The following is a 24,828-nucleotide window of genomic DNA, read 5'->3' on the forward strand; positions in this document are numbered from 1 at the left end:
ACCTGCACAGTCAGAGAACTGCTCTGTTCTCTGTATTTTAACCCCATAGGAGTAATCTACCATTGCCCTTAACTGTGCATGACAAGTGTGTGTTTGTGTGTGTTTCACAGCGAGGAACTGGACAAGTTCATGGAGAGCCAGGGAGCCAGTGCTCCAGGGATCCTGACCCTGACCACCAGTCTCAGTAAGCCCTTCATGAGGCTTGACAAATACCCCACGCTGCTGCAGGAGCTGGAGAGACATGTGGAGGTACAGGAGCAAATAACCACTGAAATCATATAGAATTAAAGACATTTCTTTAATGCTGTGGTAATGCTATAGTCATATCTATTCTGTGTATTTATAATCACAGTTAACAACAACTGTTAACCATTCAAATATGGACTTGATAACCACTAATGTCTGATAAGGTATAACAGTGGAAAGTTAAAAACCCTCAAGTCTTCATCTCTCTCAATCTCTGACTTCCTTTTTGTATCACCGCATACCTAGAATGTGCACTTGTCTCGCTTGAACGTTTAGAGGTCTTGGGTTCGATTCAGGCTGCTATGATTGATCTGCTGTTTTGTTTATTTCCTCCACAGGAAGCCCACCCAGACTATACTGACATTGTAAAGGCAACAGCAGCATTTAGGAGCCTAGTGGTAAGTCTGGAGCATCTAGGGGGCTTTGCATGCTTAAACTAACCTTAAACTGTATCATCTTTGTTAATCTCCACCAGGAATCAGGCTGAGTTAAAGAACCTGTAAGCCTCTCATGTCAATTCTCAATTACTGGATTGTAAATCTGCTGGATTTCCTATTTTTGTCCATTTATTGATGCGTTTTCGCAAACAAAATTCAAGATACCGTTTTGTGTCAAAGGTTAAAATGTGGCTTCAGTAAATTTGCTTTTTAAATGTTTTGTTTCTAATGTTAATCTGGGTTCCCACAAGGCCCTGAAATCCTTGAAAGTTTGTGAATTTGAGGCCTGAATGTGTTTGAAAATAGACGTAAATAGACAGTTGGTCATTGAAAGTGCTTTTTCTTTTCAGTATTTTTGTTTTCGTAACGTTAAATGTTAAAAAGGCTACGTTTCGCTGTCTGCATGTGTGTCTCTGTCAATTGCGCTATTGTTGTTTAATTGTAGTCTGTGAGCTTCTGTAAAGTCTGTTAGTTATTATTATAAAAATTATTTGTGTTGTCACAGGAATTAACCTTGATTGGTGTTTAATGGGTGTTGGGTCCTTGAATTTGATGAAAATTGGAAAGTAGGGCTGCAAAATTAATTGAAATATTGTCAAAATTGCAGTATGGCTGAGTGCAGTATCCAAATATCAGGAGCTGCAATTTTTTGATAAAAGTAAAATGTGTTATATAACATATGACTGCTGGTTCAACTTAAAAAATTTAGGTACCAATTTTAATGCAAATTTATAAGTAGTTCCAACTTGGGCCTTATTGAGTCAGTCCTGTGAGTCTTTTATAATCTGACAAACCCAATTAGTTTAGTACAACCAACATGATTTGCTTCAACCTCGAATAGCTTAATTACTCAATATTTAAACAAAAGTTGTGGTGATGTTTTTTTGTTTTGTTTTGTTTTGTTTTTGTAAAATAAAATCAAGTTGTTTTTTTTGTTTGTTTTTTTAACTGATAATTCAGTAAAGATGCACAGAGCATCAACAAACAAACATAGAACCAACAAGGACACAAAGAACAACCCACCCACCAACCCAGGAACAAACATAGAAGGACAGACCAGGGAAAGGAAATCCGATAGACAAAAATAAATAAATAAATAAATGAAAAAGAAAAAAATAATTAATTAATTTTTAAAAAAGGGAAAAATGACAACAAATGAATTAGCTTGTGTGACATAAGTAGGGGAGTACAACTTGTTTCATTAGTATTTTCAGCTTCCATATTTGCGAAAAAAGTTAAAAATGGCTGCCAGGTAACAAAGAAGCGTGTAGTCGATCCTTTAATAAAACAATGGATTTTCTCCAAAATGATACATAACATCCTTAATCCAATGTCCATATGTTGGAGGTGAAGAGTCCTTCCATTTACCCAGGATGAAGTGAGCAGATTGTCCGTTTGGGCTCTACTTAAGTTAACATCTAGAGGAGTTACTCCAAATATTGACAGGATGTCCGCGGGGTCTTAAAAAGTATTAAAAGTTGATAAATCAAATGTCAGAAAATTAAGGCCCTTTAAAAGTATTAAAAAGTCTTAATTGCGATTTTATGAAGTATTACATTTTCTTGGCATTCAAGCTTTGACAAAAAGTATCCATGAATGTATAATTTATTTTCCTCCTTGCGACTATTAAAAACAACGATGTGTAGGTAGGCACACTCGGACTGCCACTCGGGGGCGTGCACGTACCTGTGCGACATCATGCGACGGTGCACGTCCAGGCGCCAAACAGAGGAGCAAAAGACAATAAAAAATTCTTCTCATCTTATCTGAGTTCTGTTGTATGTTTGTGCTCCATAGATTTAATTGCAAACTACAACTGTTAGTAAGTTAAAGATGCGTTGCTGCTAACAACAGCTTGAAGTGGCGATGAGGTCTTAAGGTTTTTTTGGAAGGTCTTAAAAAAGTCTTAAAAAGGTATTGAACTTAACCTCAGGATCCCTGCATATACCCTGATTGATCAATATCATTGCTAATCTTAGCCTCCTGAGCTCTGGGTCAACCGAGTGTTGTGGTGATGTTTAGTGGTCAAATTATTTTATTGAAGATATTCTAACTTGCTTTTGTTAAATTGCATCCCACCCAAAAAATGCCAAAACTGTTTTTGATTGTGACCAACTTCATAAAATAAGTTTTTAAACTGATTAAAACACTTTAATGTAACAAACTGTTTTTTTTATGTTGAAAAACGTCTTTATTTTAAGCGTTATCTACAAACCCTATGAATCATTTTTTAGAGTGTGTTATATATGAAGCATTGTGATGGTACAGAGATGCTCTGGCCTACAAATCATATTCCAGATGTAAAGGAACACACTTGTTTGGTACTATACAGACCCAGACATAAATCACATCGTCATTTTATATCTTTTTTGGTGAAAATAAAATGCAAAAATGACCTGCCTTACTAAAATCGCATCACCTATCGCAACATCTGTCAAAATAATTGCAATATGCCTGTTTTTGTATATTGTGCAGGCCTACATGGAAGTCCTTGAAAAGTCTTTGAATTTGGTGTTAAAGAATGTGTGGGAACTGCCAAAAGTGCTGAAATGAAATTCGTCTCATGTGGGTTATTTTTGACTATTTAGGGTGTTAATGATGTCACCTCTGTGTGTGTGTTTCAGATGGGCTACACGCAAATAACAGTGTAGCGTAACCTAGCATTTCATAATTAAACACAGCTCTGGTGAAAGGGAATGTATATGAGTTTTTTTTTTCTGCTGCATGAGTGATGATGTTGTTCCTACAGTGGGTGTGAACTGAAATGCCATCAAAAGAGTTGGATTAGAAACAAGCGACCGCATTGTACCTGAGCGAACATCGCTGTGAGACACAGTTTCCTCAGTAAAGCTCCGAGTTCCTAGTAAGAATAGATAAGGTGACTCACACATGTCTCTTCAGCAGAGCTGCACAGGAAAGCGGGAAAAAAAAACATCACACAATACTATTGTGACTTGCAAGCCTCATTTTTCTTGTGCGTTTTGAATGTGTGGTTGGGTGGGCAGACGCTACTAAAAAAAAAAAAAAAGCTTGTTGCGTCTCTGCAGTGCTCCACGTTCAGGACCTCATTTTTACATTTACGATGTGCAGTGGAAAATCACAGATGTTGCATTGTCATTTGTTCTGTTCGTAGAGGGAGAGCCCCTGCCTAGCACCTGAAAATGTATGACTTTATGCTGCAGGTTACCCCACATACTTCTCCCCCCAATAAAACAAACAACGCAATAAATATCAACGCAAACAGTTACATTTCTAAAGCCATATCCAGAGTGGGTGCTCATTACTCAGTATTTCTGAAAGGGCAAGAAACCACCTTTTTCAGTGAGAGTAGGTGAGACATGTGAGTAATTTGAACTGAAACTCTATCTGCAAAAATATAAAGTTATTTCCAAATCTATCCAAAGTAGCCTTGTGTATCTCACTGTTCCAATGATTCATGAAATGTTTTGTCATCTCCACTGACTGATGCATACATTTGTGTCTGTGTGTTTAGACGCAGTGCCAAGAGCTGCGGAAGCGAAAGAACCTGGAGCTCCAGATCTTGTCAGAGCCTGTGCGGGGCTGGGAGGGAGACAGCATGAAGAGCCTGGGTCACGTGACGTACATGTCCCAGGTCCATGTGAAAAATGGCTCTAGTGAGGTGAGAGACGTGTCAGGTTCCTCGCAGTCCAGGACTCACATCAGTCGTTAGGATTCGTATGTCTTAAGCCCAGTTCAGATCAGTGATTCACGATGAGACGAAACCGTTTTAGAACGTTGCAGAGAAAAGTTGCAGCAGTGTGAAGGGGCCGTCTGAGCTCAACTCAAGCCGGCTGATGGGGTTACCTTCAACTGCAAAGCACGTCACCTGTTTGAACAGCCAATCAGCTCGTAGCAAAGTCAGCTGGTCAAGTCAAAATGGCCACAGATGGCAAGTTCGCTTGCTGCTGCAAGTGCTCCGTCCCCACTGAGCCGTCTGTTTCCGTCCTCATGGTGTGCTGGTGTCAGATGGTGGGTTGCTGCTGCTGCTGCTGCTCGCTGTATGTGCTTATGCCACCCCCACACACACACACACTCACTAACTGATTAATTGGAGCTAGTTATTTATGATATAGTGGCGTATCTATTATGAATACAGTCTGTCTGATGCTCATTTTGTTTCTGTTTTTTGCTGTTTCATCACTACTACAAATGCAGCTGTAGCCAGTATCTCACTATCACTATCCTTAGTCATATTTTAAGAAGCCACAAATTATATTCAGCCACAAAATAAGCGTGAAAAGCTGAAAATCAGAACGGAAGTACAGAGAGTTGTTGCGTAGAGATGATACACTGTCTCATCTGGTTGCATTGGTGTGAACCGGCAGGTTTTTAGAACGCCGCATTGCAAGTAGTTGCCTGTTTCAACTCAACTCATGGCAAATCTGTGATCTCAACTGGGCGTTAGTGAAAGCTTTAGAGTCCCCTGAGTTCCATTCAGTCGAAGAGGATAGATAGGCACCGTAGAAGGAAAGCTGTCACAGGATTTATTGCATTGCTAGGCACAAAATTTGCCTCAGCATGCATAGTGGAGGCTGTAAGAGGGACTTCTTTACCATCTCTTAAAGTCTCTGGAGTAGTTAAAGTGCAGTCCTTGTAACACTGAAATTATCATTAAGCCTACAGGGTAAGACAGGTAGACTTGCAATTGTCGTAGTTGCACAGTAGAAAAAATATTTTGCGTTTTTTTGGTCTTCAAATTAAGCCCACAGTCCAGACAGCAGCATTTTTTTGGCCTTTATATCTTATATTTTGTGCTAGATTGAGAATTCATGGGGTGCTCGTTGCAGGTAAGCAGACAGAGGAAGTGTGAATGGCACCATGAGGTAAAGCGCTCTAGCTCGGTTTGACTAATGCCAAGTCTCACTATTACGAGTGAAGGGCGCTGATGGTAACTTCACTTCCAAACCCAGAAGTGTGTCATTATTTAAAACAAATGTGGAGCATTTATCTTTGCCTAAATGTGTTACAGGGTTCCCTAAGTCTCTAAACAGTGTGTGCGAAAATCCGTCCTCCCTCTTTGTTAATTCAGTCCACCCCTCATATCAGAACAGAAACCTATGTAGGCCATAGCTTACTTAAAAGCCATCTCCTCTTTCTTGTGTGGTTTCTGTGTAGGGGTCGACTTTGAGTTGGTGGTTGGAAGAAAGCCCGAGATCGACATTTGGATTCACCCTCTTTTAATCACTGCTAACCGCTTTCCAACCACCATACCAGTCACCATATTTGTTTCGCAACTCGTCTTTCTTGTTTTCTCATCATATTTCCATTTATTCAGTATAACAAAACAACAGCCGTGCCCGCTAGTTTCTAATGGCTAACTTGAGCTATAGTATACTAGTGTCAGCTGCAGTGATGGTTTATATATTTAGTGGTGTAACAAACTAGCACACATTTGGTTTTAATGAACTGGGTACATTTACATGCACACTAATATTCACTGTTATTCCAGTATGACAATATTCTGACTTTAATGCTGATCACGTAAACAACATATTCTGTTAAGATCATCCAAATTGGCCTCATTCAGAATGACGCATTTTCCAATTAAGACGTGGAACATACCTGTACGTGGGTTGTACCGGTATGAGATTTTTACAGTACGATAACCGTCTCAGAAAATATTGCAGTTTCATGGTATCATGGTATTATAGATCTATTATTATTATCAGTCAGAATGACCCTTAAAGGAATGAATACAGAAAGGTGATTGTTGGTTGAACAAACGTTTTATTACTGTAATTGAAACTTGAAACCATTTTCTTGATGGAAACATGTGTAAAAAGTCTCCATTGCATTTTTTCCAGTATTGTAGATTAGGGATAGACCGATATGGATTTTTTAGGGCCGATGCCGATACCGATTTTTTTCCATCACCCTTAGCCGATGACCGATTATGGACTGCCGATTTACTTGAGCCGATATTTGGGGCCGATACTGCTTTTGCTCCCTCAATTTACATCAAAAAAATGACACAATGATAAAAAATATTACAGGTCTCAAGTTTAAAATAAGAAACATTTATTGAACAGTAAAAAATACTAAAACAAGATGGAAAGTTGAGGTAGAACAGGTAGAATATTATTATTATTATTATTATTATTATACATTCAAATAAAAAAAAAGAGTTCAGTGCTCTTAAATCTTCCAGTAATGTCTTTATAAAATAAACAAATATTTAAGCTGAAGCATAAATAAAACAACAACTACTGTACACAATAGGATTCGCTGCATGTGCGCTGCAGGGTCTTCCGGCAACACAGAGCTGCCCGTGGATGCCTGTCTGTAAATCATGCCAGGGAAAAATAAATCCGTGAACCCACGCGCGTATCGGCCGATGCCGACACAAGTAAAAAACTCAAATATCGGCTCGATATATCGGCCGGCCGATGTATCGGTCTATCCTTATTGTAGATAAGCAAATGCACATGGTATGATAACAGTCAACTTTTATGCCATGGTATATCTTGAAACTGGTTATCGCCGTCCCCTAATTTCAACTGGGGTTTTTACGGCAGTTTCCAACAGATGGCATCTTGCCCGTTTACAGTCAGCTCTGTGCGCTGTCATGGAGACGTGTACAAACCAACTCACAACCAGTTTGCAAAGCTGTGGGGTTCATGCCCCAAAAGAAAAGCCCATGTTTCTTGTCGGGAGGAGAAACACCTACGTTTAAACTTTATAAAAAACTTGGATATCAACAGGTTTTTGGATATGCACAAATAGAGGGAGATTAAAAAAGTCAGCCACCACTGGCAAACTTCCTGCCACAAGAGACAAATGTTTTCCACATGTTGACATGGTAAACGACATGTTAGGGCATGTTAACTGGAGCATGCACGGCTGCATGTAAACAGGAATATTGGTGGATTATTCATTTTCATTAGTCATGTAAATAGCTTAGTACGAATATTGTCACTGTGTTTACAAGTGACTGACTGCATAAACTACTCTGTCACATTGCAATCAAATCTTTTTTTTGTCTCTCTTGCAGGAAAAAGAGGAGCGCTATCTAATGCTTTTCCCTAATGTGATAGTCATGCTCTCCACCAGTCCCCGGATGAGTGGCTTTATTTATCAGGTGAGGTGCACCTCATATCTTCCTGAGACCGCAGCTTTTAAAAAGAAATCTTTGGGAAAAAGAAGATGTTCTCATATGAAGACAGTGGCTTTATGTATATTTATAGTCACAAGTGTGTAATAAATTATAAAACTGTTCATTTCAATGCCTGAACATGGCTGTGCGAAAACAAAATTGCAAATAATGGAACATATCTAAAAGACTTGTGATTTGTTTATTTTGTAACTCTGTATTGAATTTTCCATATGCTCCGTACTTTGTGAAATGCTGGTGCAATACAATAATAAAGTCCTAATGTCCTCAAACAAGATGATAATTTAGTCCCAGTGTCCTCAAACGAGTACTTCCTAATTTGTATTGCTAAAATTGGTCAAATTTGTTGCCATATCAAACTACAGACGTTATTTAGCAGAAATAAACACGTTTCAACCAAAGGATTTGATCAGGTTTTGTACCTCGTCCACTTTTGTGTGGGGATCAACTACTGATTTAGCATTAAAGTGTCCACAAATGAGGACAACAGGTCTAAGGCCCTGATCACACAGGACATGTTTTGCAGGCTTATTTGAACTGAATGCCACTAGTTAAAAAAAGAAATACCTGCTGCACCTTTTTTATTGTTGCCAGGCAACCACCTCATCATCTCCTAACATTCCTGTGAAATCAATGCACTGTTTATTCCTTTTATGTTTTTGACAGTAATGAGTATCTAGTCCCTAAAATGTTCAGGCAGAGGGTGTATGGATGAAAACTACTTACCTAAAAAGTACTGCACTTGGGTGTTTCACACTTGGTGTTTTCTGTTGAGATTGTGGTAACTGCGGTTTGTAAAGTCGTTTAGCTCTTTGTATCCAGCAAACGCTACCTCTAGTTTCTCCGTCATTGTTTGCCAGTTGTAAACGTGTTGTCGTGACCATGATGAAAAAAGAGATGACGTGGGGCGTTGTCATTTCTGTGAGCACACAATTCCATGAATTTCAGGTGCTAACAAGATACAGCACACACTTCCTGTCTTATATTCTGTCCGTTTGTTTGCTCCGTTCAGGGAAGACTGCCACTGACAGGCACCACAGTAACAAGACATGCGGAGGATGCAGACAGCGGCCACTACGCCTTTGATATCACAGGTTTGCATCTAAAGCCTCAGAGAAACTCTCCTCTTTAGTTTATTTGAGGATAAAGCAGTGATACAGTGTAGTGAATTGTAACCCAAATAAAGACTTGTAGATCAAGCATTAGCTCATTGAACAGCTGTGGGACTGTGTCTTCAACACTTTAAAGCTCCTACAGTTGTCACTTCAGTCCCAGGGAGCTAATTCATGACAGTGCTCTGAACATTTTAAAAACTAGCTCTCGAGGCGGCCCTTGTGAAATATTCATGCTGGTGTCTGCGCACAGTAAATAAAAGGATATCAAACTTGCCCTACTTTTTCAAAGAAGACCAGTTGCTACACACACGAGGCATTTGATTCAGATAATCCCTTGACTTCCACAGTAAAAATTGAAACATCTCCACCACAGCTGTCACCAGAACATGTTGCTTTACGTGCCTCACACTGTCATAGTCTGTGGCATCTATATGAACATTTTTTTATATTTAAGTCACACAGCATGAATTGTTTAATTTCCTAGGTATGTGAAGTAGACCCAGATCTCTACGTGACACCTGCATTTCCTAAATTGGCTGTTCTAGTTGTGGTTGTGCATGGGTTGACTCCTGTCAGCTATATGTGACTTTCACTGAAGGAAGTGTGTTTCCTGTGCTGCAGGAAGCATGATCGATCGCATCACAGTGTTCTGCAGCACTGCCCAGGACTTACAAGAGTGGCTAGAGCACCTTCAGCCCTTTACCAAAGGAGGCAGCCCCGCAGGCACCATCTCAAAGGTTAGGACTTACACACCCACACAGACACACGCAGACACACTCACATATATACAGTAAGCACTCAGAACAATACCAAAAGTGAGCCCAGCACTGCTGAGGTGTGAAAAGACTCATCTTTCATTGCACGTATAATTCCCACGCACTTGCTTATCATCCTTCCTTTGATTGTCCCACGCAGACGGTAGAAGGCAAGTCGCTGAGCATGGTCGGCACCCCCACCCACTTGTCCCACCTGGGCAGCCTCAGCGCCGTCAGTCGCGGCCCCCTGGAGCCGCCAAAGATCAGCAAGCCCTGGTCTCTCAGCTGTCTGCGTCCAGCGCCTCCCCTCAAACCCTCTGCTGCACTGGGATACAAAGAGGTAGGAGGTCATAGAGCTGCATAAACAAACCTACACAAGCTTGATATGCATTTCCTATGAGTGGTCGTGCAGTAAGCAGTTAGTCAGAAACCACAAAAAGTCCACAAGTCCCACTCTGTCCTCTCTTTCTGTCTCTACTATATTCAGACCTCTGCTGTCCTATTTCACACAGCACCACACACGCAAGGCCATCAAGTGAAGTTGGCATTCACACCTTTAGTTTGGTAAATGAACCCACATTCAGCAGGAAAATATATTAGCACTCCAACTATAGATTTATATAAGTATGGTGTTTTTTGAAACACCGCAGTCACCTACAGTCGCAATCTGTTTATGTTGGACACCTGTAATGTAATTTAGTACCTCAGCACCAAAGCTTTCAGTATTTACAGATGTATGTTTGATAAGTAACTTGTCTATGAAAGCTGAGGATGGACTTTTTTTTTTTAAATGCCGTTATCTTGAGATCACAAGTTAATTATTTCCTTATCTTGAGAAAACAAGCTTTGCTATCTCAAGATAATGAGGTAATCAACCTGTTAACATGGTTTATCAGAGTTTAGGAGAGTTTAGGAGGCCAGCATGCATACATGGCGTCTTGACAACTGTAAGTACGTCAAATTTTATTTATATAGCACCTTTTAAAACCTAGTTGTGAAAGTGAACAAAAGGAAGGAAGTTAAAAGACAACACAAACATCACAGCATGAGAAAATCGCACAATAAAAACAATTAGCAGCATCACAGCTCAAAATAGAGTACACAACCATAGCAACTGAGTCATGCTTGAAATATCAGACCAAGGAGTGTTACTGTATTTTTATCCACGTTTCAGTTATGAATCCTGCCTGACTTTCATGACAGCGATGTAGCATGATAAAATCAGGTGTGATCAAATAAAGGAGAGGCTGTTTTGGAGTTCTCGTTATCATCCTGTGATCTCTATACCGAAAGTCACTTTCTCGTGTCTAATTATCTTGTTATCTTGAGATTTTTTTTCTAAAACTGAAAAAATGAACCCCTTTTGTGAAAAAACAAGCTTTGTTTTTCTCTAGATACCGGAATTATTAAGTCAAGATGTCGAGATAAAAAAATAATAGCAAGCATCCCCGTTTTCGGCTACCATGCTTTTCTGCTTTTGCTTTACATTGTTATTGATGAGTAGCAGGAAGTGTACTACTATTATTAGTATTCAGTGACTCAATGTTTTGATGACTACTCCTTAGTTAATACTCCTGACATTTGACATCTTTACACAATCTACATTTGGTCACAGGCTCTAAAAACCTTCCACTGTGCTGCGATAAGAACAGGATAGACACATAGATTTTGCAGAGTGCGTGGGCAAGCTAAAAAAAGTTCATGGTGACTGAAAAGCAGCAGCAAACATTATCATAAAATTAATTATGCAGCAAACAGAACAGATTTAAAACTTGCTCGAGCGTGTTGTAAACATGGCAGTCTGTGATGTAAGTAAGTAAGTTCCAGTAACGGCTTCCTGATCACCTAGTCTGACTGGCATTGAATGTATCAGTGATTTCGAGCTGCTTGTCTTGTGTGATGGTGGATGCACAACACTGTGGTCGTCGTGGGAGGGTGAAGCTTTCACACAGTCATCAGTCAGCACTTTCTGTTAGTATGGACAGCCGGGTGATGTGTTACCTTATACTTACAGTAAACATGCCTCGAGGAAGTTTTTTTCAAACTTTCTAATCTAAAAGCGACTGCCTCGCCGTACTTTTCAACACTAAATATACACGTATACTTTTCCACAAACTGATTCTTGTCCACTGTGAGAATAGAATCAAGCAGGCTTGTAGCTATCGGGCTCTTTTTCTCAGAGATTGCATGCATAGTCCTCTGAATGCATAACCTTCTTTCTGCCAATTTCTCCACATATCTCCTTTTTTTTGTACATGAAATGATCGCCCTATTCTGCCCAGACAAAGAATAGGTGACTAGCAGAGGGAGGGGGGTGTAAAATGTTCACCATTAACTCTCTATCACACCCTTCTCTCGTCGTATTTTTCATGCACATTTCCCCTTTTTCTCTCTTTCCCCATCCTGACTTCTGTAGAGGATGTCTTATATCATGAAGGTAAGGTTAGATCTCACTCGGTTTCTATCTGTGTCTGTGTGTGTGTGTGGGTAAGGGCGAGGGGTGGGATGGGGTTGCCCGCGTGTGTGTGTTTGCCCCAGTGTTGAGATGGCATGCCATTGCTCCGTTTGCTTCACTCCTCCTCTCTCATTGGCATCTGTCAGTTTCCTGTTTTCTGTTGCCCTGCGTGTCTGCTCGTTTTTTTTTTTTCTCTCTCATTCCCTGTAATGAGTCAAGGTGTCACTCACTATGTGTGGTTTCAGCAATATGTTTTAAAAAACCTTCTCTAAAGTTCTACTGGGCAAGCTATTTTTGGAATTCCAGACACAGAGTCATGTCTACCATCTTCCAGCGCTGAGTGTGTTCACACCTGTGTCACATTTGAGTAATTGGCAGCCAGAATATGCTGTCTTAGGGTTACATATGTCTCTTTCAGCTGAATAAACGTTTCTAGAGAAGCTGGTGGGAGCATTCATTACTCACCAGGTGACCTTAAAGGAGCAGTGTATAAGATTAAGGTGAATTTAGTCAGCTCTTTCGGTGAGGATTGCAGTTTTCAACCAGCTGAAACGTCTGCTGGTTAGAATCCCTCCAGTGCACATTGTTCGGGAGGTTTTTAGCGGTAGTGGAATTACCCGCAGAGGTCTCCTCCTCTCTAAAACAGACAGACCAGGTGATTCAAACCGGTAAACCCGCTGAATAAAGCAGTTTCACGTCACAAATCAGTTTTTCTCCGAACCTCTTCGGCTTGTCGCATATGGGCTGCTAGCCTTTTTCTCTCATAACTTTAGATCCAGACATTCAGGAGGTTTTTACTATAGGCTGAATTAGCCGGAGGTCTTTTCCTCTACAAAACAAATGGACCTGGTGATTTAAACTGGTAAAAACACTGACGAAGGCCCTGATCACACAGAAAGAGTTTTAGCAGCTGTAGGCACCTTTTTGTCAGATAATTTAATGTTTTGACCTCGGGTTTCTGCCCTCTAAGCACCTGCCATTTTTGCTCGAGTGCTCTCAACTCCTTGAGTTGAAAAGACTTCAACTCAGAGAGGAAAAATGCCCCACGCTATCTCTTTTTTTGTTATGGTCATAACAACCAGTTTACAGTTGGTTGAAAATGGAGTAGAAGCTGGTGGTAGTAGTTGCTGGATGCCCAGAGCTATATGGCCTGACGATAGACAGCAGCTTGTCAAACTGCCCCTGAGTCATCCTAAAATATGCCTGGAAGCAGCCATCATGGAGGCGGAGCTCCTGGACCAACTGCCGGTACTCCCCATGATGCACCCTCTTTTTTAGGGTCTCATGTACCCACACAGATCTCTGCTTCCCTGTGCCCAGTAAACTATTTACTGACAGCCTCTCACCCTCGACCAGAGCCACAGCAAGTACCCTCTACCTCAACATTTCAGGAACTAGCTACTAATTACTGGGGGAATAAAACAGTAGATTGATTACACAGGAAAGTTAGTGTAACGGTTCCTGGCAACAATAAAAAGGAGCAGCAATTTTTTATTTTATTTTTTTCAAATAGTGGTATTCAATCAAAAAAATACAAGGCAATGCGATGCAGCTGACATTATGCAACCTGCAAAATGCTTTTGTGTGATCAGGGCCTAAAGCAGTTTCACATAAAAAAATAAATGTCTTTCTGAGGCTGTTCATCTAAGGGTGATGGCTGATGCGAAAACGCAAATGACCCTATCTAGAGTTTGGTTTGTTGATTCTGGGCTATTGTAGAAACAACATAGTTGACTCTGTGGATGAGGACCTGCTCCCTATATAGAAATAAACAGCTCATTATAAAAGAACAGAAACACAATGATTCAAATTTCAGGTGACATACTGATTAAGTTTCATTTCTGCCAGTATAGTCCCATTAATTCTACTTATTGGACCTTTTAACAAAACTCTGATTTAATGCTAAAGCCTCTCTGTGTCTGCTGGATGTGTAGACAGTTGTTTAACACGTTCGACAAAAAAGCTTGACAGCTGATCACTTGTCAGAGCTTTATGTCTTTAAGCTTCCTGTGAAGTGCTTCTGCTCCCAAGTGGCCATAATCATCATACAGCTTTAAAGTGACAGAAATATCACACATGTGTGCGCTGTGCATAATGCGCTACTGATGTGCTCCAAGCAGGTGGATGGAGCTAAATGCTGCCAATCTTGACACAGACAATGCAGCGTGCCGCTTGGCACACACCACTGTTGTACGCAATGAGAGCACCAAAGCAGCGAGGAAAGAACTTCAGTACACGTCAGGAAAATGTGCTTTGTTCCGCGCACCTGCAGCAACGTGAATCCCTCCAGTGCTTCTAAGAAACATGATGCAGTCAATTGTTCCTCCCGATTCTTGTGAGGGACTTTTAGGAGTCTGTGATAGACTCTCAGGATACCCCATGAATCACGTAAGCAGACAGTTATTTACTGTTTTCCTTGACTAAGCATCTCCGTTCCAGCCAGGTGCATGGGGCAAATCATGTGATGTATTCTAAGAAAATGACAACCATATGCCACAAGTTAGCGCCACCCATCTGCAATAGTATGAGCACATCGCTATGACTAAACTCTTACTTTTAACGAGCTAATTATTCATCACACCTCAGCTTTTTATGTGTGCTCAGGAGAGGAAACAGACACTGCGCCTGTTTTCAGACCCTAAACTCAACCCAGCAGCTAAAGAAAAGAGAATTTCTCATTCATAAAACCACATCATTGTGGTTTGATAGAATGTAGAAAATCATGTGTGCACATCTCAGCTTCCTTTCTAATGGCTTAGTAAGCACAGTGTCCCACAGGTGAAGCTTCTTTTCTTCTTCCCTCACAGCAGGTAGTTGCAGGTAAAATGTTTTTATGCAAGAAATACCTTGAAAAAAAATGTGCAAACATTTTTTACTAAATGTGATTTGATTTTTGGTTTTCTTTACGTGTTGTTAGGCCGGATTCATATTAGCACAGACATTTTACCCGGCAGGTTTGGTAACAGTCATCACCACATGCTTGCTGCCTTGTTTGTCGATGGAATTTTGTTCTTTTGATGTTGTTTGTTCACAAGGGGATGTGCGTCCCTGTAAGCTTGCATTCTGTTTGGTTTGGAGCCTTGGCTTTACAGGTGTGTGTAGCAGGTGTGTGTGTGTGTTGAGAGAGATATGTGCTAAATTTGATGTTGCACTCCTCCAGGACTCCAGCAAGAGCCCGCGGCCGATGAAAAAGTTCCTGCCAGGCAACAGGAAGAAAGAGCGGAAGCCCTCTGATGACGAGATTCAAACAAGGAAAAGTAGGAGTCGTAACTTATTATAAAATGAAATGTACGGGAGGCATGCGTGCACATGAAATGCAGTGTACAAATTGTGTGTTCATTCCACCAGTGCAGTAGGTTATCTTTGTATATTTGTTCTTGATCATTTTCACCTGCCTTTAAAGGGATAGTTTGGATTTTTTTTGAAGTGGGCTTGTCTAGGGTTCTTATCCATGGACAGTGTATTACCTGCAGTAGATGGCAGTCGGCTTGCCCCCAGTTTGGAGGTGTCATACAATTCTTCTTCAAAGGAGCCACACTATCCCTTTAATTTAAAAAACTGGGAATGTGCCACACATCATCTACTGAATGAAACTCCTAAATGTGTCTTCATGATTTTGATAATCTCCTGTTTCGACAGGCACGGTCGCTCTGGAGGAGGACGCTCAAATACTGAGGGTGATTGAGGCGTACTGCACAGGAGCCAGCCTGCACCAGACCAGCACAGGTGTGCGTTTATGTAAGAACAATGTTTCTATAATGCCTTATTAGGTTGCACATCGTCAGCAGCTGATACAGTCATGAATCAAGCTTTCTCTTTATCTGTGTCTGTGTGTGTGTGTGCGCAGCGGTGCGGAAAGAGTGCGTCCCTCAGGTGCTTCTGCCAGAGGAAGAGAAGATCATCGTGGAGGAGATGAAGAGCAACGGGCAGACAGTTATTGAGGAAAAGTAAGATCATTACTTTGGAAAATTGGCTTTCATTTACTGGTTGTACTAGCATTAGCAAATGGGGCTTTGTCATGATGTGTATTGAGCTTCTGATTTTCTCTGTAATCAGATTGAGAAATGTGATATTGATCCTATTTAGGCTTCACATAGAATGACCCTGGGGTGGAAGTCAGCACAACCTTGACATCCAAAGGATGTTTTTTTACATGCCTATTTAAGGAAATGTGGATATTTATCAAAACTGTGTTTTCTTTCTGTTTCTTTCAGGAGTCTGGTTGATGCTGTGTATGCTTTAAAGGACGAGGTTCATGAACTAAAAAAGGTAAGTGTGAATTTTGTTCCAATAATGTACTTTATGCCCTGAAACACATTATGTGTACACACTTTTACATGTGTCAGCAACATGCAGCACTCTCAGCACTGGACCAGTTTCAAAACTTGTTGTCTCCGTTTGTCACTTAAGCCCTGTTAACACCAAACACTTTTAGCGTGGTACCTTTGGAACCAAAAGTAACGCTTTAGACATGCTACATAGACCCTAGCGTTTCCACCGCAAACAGTGCTCTGAAATGTGGGGAGGGTTGTTGTCACTCACTGCTCCGTCCAGCACTCACTGTATTTCCTCCCTTATCTGTCTGCACCTCGTTTATTGTCCACATAACATAATCCGGTCGACGTTAATATATACATTTTTAAACGTTTGAAGATCCACCCATTACTAAAAGTCTGTCATCCAAGAGAGACAAAAAACAATTCGTCATGGTCAGAGTTGTCACAGTGAAATTTAAGGTGTGCTGATGGATTCACATCGTCAGCTCATGCATTGTGCAACATTACAAGTAAACGTTCCACCTTAAAAGTCGACAGCAGTCGGCCCAGTGGATAAAGTTAGTTTTATTTCTCAGAGGCAGCAAAACATTTGTTATCTTTTCAGCAATAGTTTACTAATGTAAAACTTGCCATAGTATGAGCAGTGGTTACAAAACCAGCCACAACTCAGCCCTGGGCAGAGTGACCGTCCTCTATTGACCAATCAACAGACTGCAGTGTTCACAGCTCCACCTTTTAGCATCAGAGTGTGCTAGGTACCCCTGTGCTTTGGACGTTTATGGGTGTGTATCCGCACAGCACTCAGGTGAGGCTGGGACTTTTTAAAAAGGTAGCGACCAGGTCCCAGACTGTAAGCAGCAGCCATTTAAGAGATACAGTGCTGAAAAAATGCAAATATAGCAAGAAGAAACCCCAAGTGAGAGTGAATCTGGGTTGGCTTTTACTTTCATTTTCACTAGCAAATGTGTTTACAAACAGTAATGGACAATCCTTAATAGCATACCTTTAAGGAACATTTGTGTTATCAATTTTTCTACAATTATACATGCCTATTTCCACCATATATATTTTTAACAACGTAAAAAAAATGAATGACAGTCAGTCTGTTTAATACTGTCTGTATGTTTGACAGGAGAATAAGTGGATGAAGCAGTTCCTGGAGGAGGAGCAGAAGTCTCGCAAAGAGCTGGAGAGAGTGGTTCGAAAACTGGCCAAGCAGAAGAACGATTGCGCTTGGGACGACAGCAGCCACTGAGCACATCCGCACAATCATCCTCATCCTAGTGTGGCTGTGTGCGTATGGCTACATTTCTGTATTCATGCTTGCGGAGGGTCAGGCGTGTGTGTGTTTGTATATCTTGTCTATGTTGCGTCTCCATATTTCAATCACACACAGCAGAGTCGAACTCCCTCACTGACGACGACAACGACGCTTGGAGTTTGTTAGCTTCAAGCACTGGAGCTTCACGTGATGTTTCTGATGAAATCTAATCTGTCTTCCTGATCCAGACCACGGATACGCTTCGTCATGAAGCAGCTCAGCTAAACCCAGACTGATAAAGTGGGATGTTTCAAACGTACTGCCTCTTGGCGACTGGCACTGTGAACACTCCCCCCAGCAAATGGACATAAACGAGTTCTCCGCTGCTTCTTGTGCTTCAGTTGGAAATAGAAAAGGACGAAGCCATCGAGTCCGATAGGTGTTCTCTTTGCATGCATTTCTGTTACAAAGGGGACTGATTTCCTTCTCTCTGCATTTTTGTCATTGTCGTATTTTATTTGTCACACGGACACCTAGTGGGGATTCATTGTGCTTTCATGTGCATTTTGTACCATTCTAGACATTCACATCACAGGTTTCCTGGCTGTTTTGTTGGCGTTAAGGCAAATCAAACAGGTTAGCTCCTCATGCTACGTTCAGTTGTTTCCAAATGCAGCCCTCGACTGTATATTTAAAAACTGCATGAATGTACAGTGTTTCTACGGTATGAATTCTGCATCAGAAATGTGATAATCGAGATATATAGTCCAAAGCTATCAGGGATGCAGCTGCGTAATAGAATAGAAAAGGCTTAACTATGTATGATTTATATACAAGAGTACGCAAATAATGACACAGACGTCACCTCTACTCTTCTTACTAAAATATATTCAAGTATAATTTTAACATATTAATGACATAGCCTTGCATTATTTTGGATTTTTTTTTTTTTTTTTAAATATTCTTTATTTATTGTTCACCCAAGCATTTAATTGTGGTGTTAGCCTTATAGATATCGTTTTGCTGCCTTTACATCTGTCTTGAATTTGGTAAACTTCACTGATGTGTAAAGGCAGAAAAATAATCCTCGTTTTGGCCAAGGGAAAGTAGACTTTTTTTTTTTTTTTTCATAACAAAAGAGGAAAAATGACTAGAGGGTTTTGTTTGCAGCCTCTGTGGCCTCCTAACAGGGTCCTGCAGAGCTGATGGAGACAGGAAATAAACAGAGAGATTTACTTGTGGGTGAAGAGTAGAGCTTAACTTGTTTAAGTGCCTCCCGACGGGGTCGATAAACTTAAAGAGAGTTTAAGACCGCACTGGGACTAAATGCATGATTTATATTCAAAGTGTCACAGGTGGTTTGTTGTAATATTTCAATAAGAATGGCTCAAGCTTCATGGGTATATTTCGGGTCGGAAAAAACATAACAGGGCTTCACGTGTTCTTGTGTTTTTTTTTAAAGATGCAGCCTCTTTACAAAGACCCACAGCGGTACATTTCCTCATGAGGCTGAGTGTGTGCACTGTCAACACTGTTATCCTGTCTCGCTGCACTGCAGAGCAGCAGTGGATGCTATTGAAATGCAATAAGTGACTGCTTTACTGACTGACCTCTGGGTTAGTCCCAGCATGGTGGGCCAGATTTGGAGAAACTGCAATAATAATGAATGAATTAACCCAATTTATTAACCAAAAAAAAAGAGGCCCGACCATGTGGTTCAGCCACCACACAGTAAGGCTATTCATTATTTTCCATTTGCCTTTTATTTAATCGAGTCTCTAGGTATTGATGATTGTTTAAAGTTCACTGTCCAGGTCCCAGTTTTCATTACAAATAATCCAAAATGTAATAATATTGTAATACTGTACAACGCCTGTGGGGAAGTGCTGTTTTTATTGTGTGCACTTCTCTACAGGGAGGTCAGAGCACTGTGTAGGGTACAAGGCAGCACTGGCAGCAGAGCCAGTCTTGCTCAAGGGCACTTCAGCTAAGACATAAAGCTGACCTTAAAGCTGTTATTCTTATAGGACGCTCAATGGGCAGCAAGATTCTCTTCAGCATAACAGAGACTCTGCTTCCTGTATAAATGTGTAACTGTCTCATCATGTGTTCACTGTTTAGATTATTGCTGTTCCTGTACCCTAAATTGTTTTCATCAAGTACCACATACTGTAGTTTTCAATTCCCAATAGCCTCAGTGAGCACTTAAGCGGTGGGTGGGGGTTTAACTTCGGTTTCATCTTGTTTATCTCCAGACCACTGTGTGTATTGTTTTTGAAAGGTTGTTCTATGCAATTATTGTTGTTGCAAGTATTGTAATGCTTTTTTTTTTTCTAGACACTCTGTACTTTGTGTTTGGTATGGTCATTCTTTTATTAAAAATTTAATATAACAGTTTCGCCGTTAATTTTCAGTGAGAAAATGGAAAACGCCAAAGGTATCAAACACGTGTGGAACTGCACAGAGCAACCTGCACGTTCCCTCATTTCATACTGGAAAATCCACCAAGACAGGCTTTTCCACGCGGCGCTCGGCACATGTGTGGCTCAGGAATTTGTAGGTTGCTCAGAAGCAAGAAACCCTTTACAGGGTGGAAGCAGTGACTAGAATAGATGACATCCTGTGAGAGTTTGCCGCCTCTGCATGCATGCACACCTCCATAGAGATTCACACTTTCCATGCTGTTGAGACTCCACCGCTACAGTGACATGTGACACACTGCCAGGTTTTTGTGTAGTCTGAGGTGCTAGTTTAAACTTGCATTGCACTGTGTTTTGCTGTTGATGGCTGGCACTCTTTTAATATTACTCACCAAGCACTCTTAAAGCTTTGTATTAGTCAGCATTTAGGTTAAAGTTACGTATAACTCATACCTGTCGGCTTCAGTGTATCCAGTGATTAATTTAAAGAAGAGGTCAAAGTCAGAACTTTGCGTGAGCATTTTAACTGAACAATTACAGTCCATGTTGTAGCCCAGTTAATCCTAAAAACTTAAATTATTGTTTTTCAAACTATGCTCCAATTTTTCGACTTTTCCTCGCCCTTTAGGAGCCACCGGCCTGAATTCAGTTTTGTGCAGTATGAAAATTAAATGACACTGTTGTGTAATCTATCATGATGACTGTCACCTTAAAGTTTTATTATTAATGTGAAAGGTCAGTGCCAGACTTTTACACATTTAGCACCCCAAGCAAGCTTTACCTGGTACCCCCCCCACCCCAAGAAAATGTTTTTCTTACTGACAATAACAAAAACTAATAAATCAACAAAAAATAACAAATTTGCTTAAAAAATTATAATAAATTAACAATAAGATGATAGTGAATGTTCAAATTTCGCGCAAAAAATTCTTTTCTTTTCCACATTCACTCCACTATTGCCCTTATGTTCGATTATTTTGAATGTCATTTTTTTATTTATTTATTTTATTTTTAATTTATTTTTATTTTTACTTCATTTTATTTTTTTATTTATTTTATTTTATTTTATTTTATTGGCACCTGTAGGTAGAAGATTGAGCTACTATATTTTAAACCAGTCAGCATTTAAACTGCATCGCCACATGACAAAGAACAGAAAAGAAAACTCAAAGTTCCCTGATGGATTACACAACTCAGCAAGTTTCCTGAGTCTGACAAATGATTCATATGGAAATGAATTGGAACCAGTGGCTCCCTGGAAAGGAGGAAAAACACATCATGAAAATGGAAAGTCTGCAGCCTGCTTGGAAAAACAGTCAGCGATAAAATGAAGTGTATCATTTTTAATTAAGGACATGATTAAGGTGTGGCCCTTAGAACAATCACATATTAATATTACATTTGCTTCTCACAGAGAAGGTCTCTCTTGTGCCACTGCAAACAACCTGCAGTTTGATGCACATGTCTCTTTACATACATCAAAATGACCGTCAGTACTGAGACATAGTAAACCACTGCATAGGTGGTAACCTACATCTTGAGTGGTCCCAGTTACTTGTGGTTTAGCTTCATGAGAAAATACGTCTGTGCTATGTGGTTGCTCGTGTCCTAGAAATTAAAACCAAAGTGGTACAGGCTGAGCTAGAATGAAAATGCAGTAGGGTTATGGGCTTCACAGCAAACCTTGCAGGCCTCGTCTATCTCCTGTGAGTAATTCTGACTAAATTACGTTTTTTTTAGAACTTTAACTTTTTGTAAACTTGGCTGCACACACTGTCTGTACAATATCTAAAATACTGATGCAGATATGCTCCATATTGGGACATGCACACCATATAACATCGAATATGTGATGCTCAGAGTCTGGATGTTTTAGTCTAAAGGTTCATTTGCAGAAACAGACATTTCTGTTTGTTATTTATTTTTCTAAATCATGTTTTTGTGTGTGTTTGAGCAAAGAAATATCAGTCAAAACTTGGATTGGTTGTTTTAGCAAGATATTGTGTTTTTTTAATGAGCACTCAAAGGAAAATCAATCAAATTTCCTAGCACACAAATTTTTAAGAATTATCTGTTTTTGCAAATGAACTCTTCGATCTCCTTTCCAACTGACTCATTCAGGACAAAGTGAAGAAGAGAGGAATGTTTCGGATTAAATATCAAAGTTTCATTTCACAGCCATTCAAACTTGTTTACATTAATAAATACAAACCAACCATTCACAATACTGACACAAAAAATAGCACAAAATAACACCGTTATGTCTGATTTAATAAATATAATATAGGAGTATAGTTTGGGAATGTGGTCTCTGAAATCCACCCAAAAAGATCACAATCCATTAGTTTGGTTACTGGTCCAGTCTATTTAACAGTGTTCTTAGTCGATTTAAATCCAAGTCCATCCACGTAATGAGTCCCCACTGCCCAGCTTAGGTCCATGCCTGTGCTCACGTGGGAGGCCTACAGTTTGTACATCCCAAAGGTTGTGGCTCTTTCCTCAAAGTCCACCAGTGAAAGGCCTTGTATCCAGACACCGAGCTGATTTCCTTCCTCCAGTGTGACCACCTCTCCCTGTGTGGCTGTGCACGGGTGAGAGATTGATGCATTTTCACCGCTGCTGTCCAGGCTGCAGTAGGCCTGCATCAAAACCTTCTCCTCCTTGTCTGACTCACTCTTCCTCAGCATCACCCTGGTGGCCAGTGGGACCTTAGGGTCGCCCTTGGAGAAGGTCACCCTGGAGTAGACGTAGTAGTCACCTGACTGCAGGATAGTCAGCCAGCTCTTGATGAAGGGCCTGGTGTTCCTAAGAGTTGAGTGGTCCCAGTCCCACTGGAGATAACCAGCTGGAGAGACAGAGGCAGAAGTTGAAGCAACAGTATTGAGAGTACTTGTACTCTTAACCTCTAAATACACAGAGTTTTTTTTACAATTAAAAAGAAAAATCCAAACTATGTCCCTAGTTTCTTACATTTAGATTTCTGATCTGGTGTCTGTGGTCGCTTGACAAACATGCGTGCCAAAACTTTGGCAGAAGTTTCCTGCTTATCTGACATGAGGGCAGCAGCTGGAGAAGAGAACAAACACTGGGTCAGAGACATGGTTTAATTTGCATTTTTATATGCAACTTGGTGTGTAAAATTACTTTCAAGAAGAACAAACAAATTAACGTACCTTTTGCTTCTTTTTTCTCAGGTGAAAGAAGCTGAAATGAATGAAGGATGAAAGGAGAAGATCAGTAACAGGCAATATGTTGATTTTCTTATGATATTTGTTTTCCTCACACAATATTCATAATTAAATATCATTGTATCTTTGTCCACAAAATGCTCATTGTGTTAAAAGGCACTGAGTCGTGAATATAACACCTCACTTGTTTGTTCACTTTCATTTCCTGTGTTTCATAATTAGATATATTTTTACACAGAGTAAAATGTATGAACCATTGGAAGATTTAAAAAGATCTACTTCAATACTCTAATGTAAGAAAACCCACGTGCACTGTCATGTATACATTTGCTTCATGTTTTAGAATGAAGCTGAATTAATTTGGCACAAAAATAAATTATCTATTTAATGGTTTTTTTTTATTTTATTAAAAAAAAAATTAAATATTAAATAAAATATTAAAAATCTTACATGTAAAAGTAGTTTAAGATTTTTTGAAATAAAAATTTGGCTATTTTCTTTAAGTTTCACCTTTAGATCATGTAGCAGGTGCAATACAAACTATTTTAATTTGTAATGGCTTGCAATATACTGTACAATTACTGTAATGACACATGTACAAGTGCCACCAAATATTACTACATCTAAGTTAACAGAAGAAAAATAATAAGATAATAGTTTCTTACCATTTGGTCATTGTGGTACAGAAGGATGAATCCTCCGACTGACAGAAATAATTGCAGCAACACTGCACCGACCAAAAAACGGATGAGAGACTTGCTGTGGCCTGAAAGCGGAGCTGGGATTAGGACCTGGTGGGACCTGCCGAGGCGCGGAGGCACTGGCGGTGGAGCCAGGCTGGTCTGGTAAGTGTTGATCATGGTGGAGAGGAGCGGTGAAACCTAGAGAGGCCCGAGGTCTGTGACATCCCATGCACTTCTGAACTGCAGCTCTCTTGAGCATCTGAGTTTTTCTCTCGCTACTTCCTGGAAGATCTGAACTCTACTACATACAGATCTGTTGTGACCTTTAGTGAGGTCGTGTGTGTGTGTGTGTGCGTGTGCGTGCTGTCAGACATACCTCTTTGGATTTGTTTCCCTCCTGTCAGATATTATGTCATAATGCTTCACAATTCCACAAGGTCTTATTAGTCAGTATTTCTTTGTCAGTCTGACAATACTTTTGGCCAGTGAAAACCAAATTCTAAAGTTTAGTATATAATGTAGTATGACATAACCATATTAGTCATTTAAGTAGGCGATAATACACTGAGTATACCGGAACACCTTTGTGTCGAGTGGTCAGTCTTATTTTCAGTTTTGATGCAGTGGGCTTTTCTCTGAGACCACAGCAGCAGCAAATAGAAATTATTTACAGAGTCAGATGAGAGGCAGGAAATAACACGTTTACAATTTCCCCAATAAAACATCGATGTCATGCTCACTGACCACTTCACCTCAGCTCTGCCTTCCACATGGTAGATAAGACACGTCCAAAGTCCGGCCTGGGCGCCAATTGTGGCCCACTGACTGATTTTAAACAGTCCTCAGCTTGACTTTCAAA

General features: G+C 40.3%; 2 protein-coding genes across 6 annotated transcripts in view; one reads left to right on the forward strand and one right to left on the reverse strand.

The window, feature by feature from the left end:
- The window catches only part of arhgef6 (Rac/Cdc42 guanine nucleotide exchange factor (GEF) 6), a 34,399-nt gene extending 14,327 nt beyond the window's left edge, over positions 1 to 20,072 (forward strand). For 2 of the 5 annotated variants that reach the window (XM_033633113.2, XM_033633117.2), the window contains exons 10-22: positions 111 to 249; positions 585 to 644; positions 4,177 to 4,323; positions 7,696 to 7,782; positions 8,828 to 8,909; positions 9,552 to 9,667; positions 9,846 to 10,025; positions 12,102 to 12,122; positions 15,301 to 15,397; positions 15,780 to 15,878; positions 15,988 to 16,087; positions 16,355 to 16,409; positions 17,550 to 20,072. In XM_033633113.2, coding sequence (XP_033489004.1) covers positions 111 to 249; positions 585 to 644; positions 4,177 to 4,323; positions 7,696 to 7,782; positions 8,828 to 8,909; positions 9,552 to 9,667; positions 9,846 to 10,025; positions 12,102 to 12,122; positions 15,301 to 15,397; positions 15,780 to 15,878; positions 15,988 to 16,087; positions 16,355 to 16,409; positions 17,550 to 17,672 — 1,306 coding nt within the window. In that variant the 3' untranslated portion in view covers positions 17,673 to 20,072. The remainder of the gene's footprint in view (positions 1 to 110; positions 250 to 584; positions 645 to 4,176; positions 4,324 to 7,695; positions 7,783 to 8,827; positions 8,910 to 9,551; positions 9,668 to 9,845; positions 10,026 to 12,101; positions 12,123 to 15,300; positions 15,398 to 15,779; positions 15,879 to 15,987; positions 16,088 to 16,354; positions 16,410 to 17,549) is intronic. The other 3 variants (XM_033633114.2, XM_033633116.2, XM_033633115.2) reach the window with 3 other exon arrangements.
- Positions 20,073 to 22,243: 2,171 nt separating this feature from the next.
- cd40lg (CD40 ligand) lies at positions 22,244 to 24,257 on the reverse strand. Its single transcript, XM_033633774.2, has 4 exons — positions 23,952 to 24,257; positions 23,272 to 23,302; positions 23,069 to 23,164; positions 22,244 to 22,943 (listed from the first exon to the last, which is right to left on the reverse strand). Exons 1-4 carry the CDS (start codon positions 24,144 to 24,146, stop codon positions 22,561 to 22,563), a joined length of 705 nt encoding a protein of 234 aa, XP_033489665.1. The 5' UTR covers positions 24,147 to 24,257; the 3' UTR covers positions 22,244 to 22,560.
- Between the last annotated feature and the right edge of the window lie 571 nt (positions 24,258 to 24,828).

Source organism: Epinephelus lanceolatus, chromosome 7 (assembly GCF_041903045.1).
Source record: "Epinephelus lanceolatus isolate andai-2023 chromosome 7, ASM4190304v1, whole genome shotgun sequence".
Taxonomy (NCBI): Eukaryota; Metazoa; Chordata; class Actinopteri; order Perciformes; family Serranidae; genus Epinephelus; species Epinephelus lanceolatus.

What these genes read in the sequence shown, in the direction of transcription:
- cd40lg (XM_033633774.2), bottom strand. Translation starts at nt 24,146, where the DNA reads ATGATCAACACTTACCAGACCAGCCTGGCTCCACCGCCAGTGCCTCCG. An exon ending in TGAGAAAAAAGAAGCAAAAG is followed by an intron (nt 23,165 to 23,271) that starts GTACGTTAATTT and finishes TCTCTTCTCCAG; the next exon opens with CTGCTGCCCTCATGTCAGAT. An exon ending in ACCAGATCAGAAATCTAAAT is followed by an intron (nt 22,944 to 23,068) that starts GTAAGAAACTAG and finishes CTGTCTCTCCAG; the next exon opens with CTGGTTATCTCCAGTGGGAC.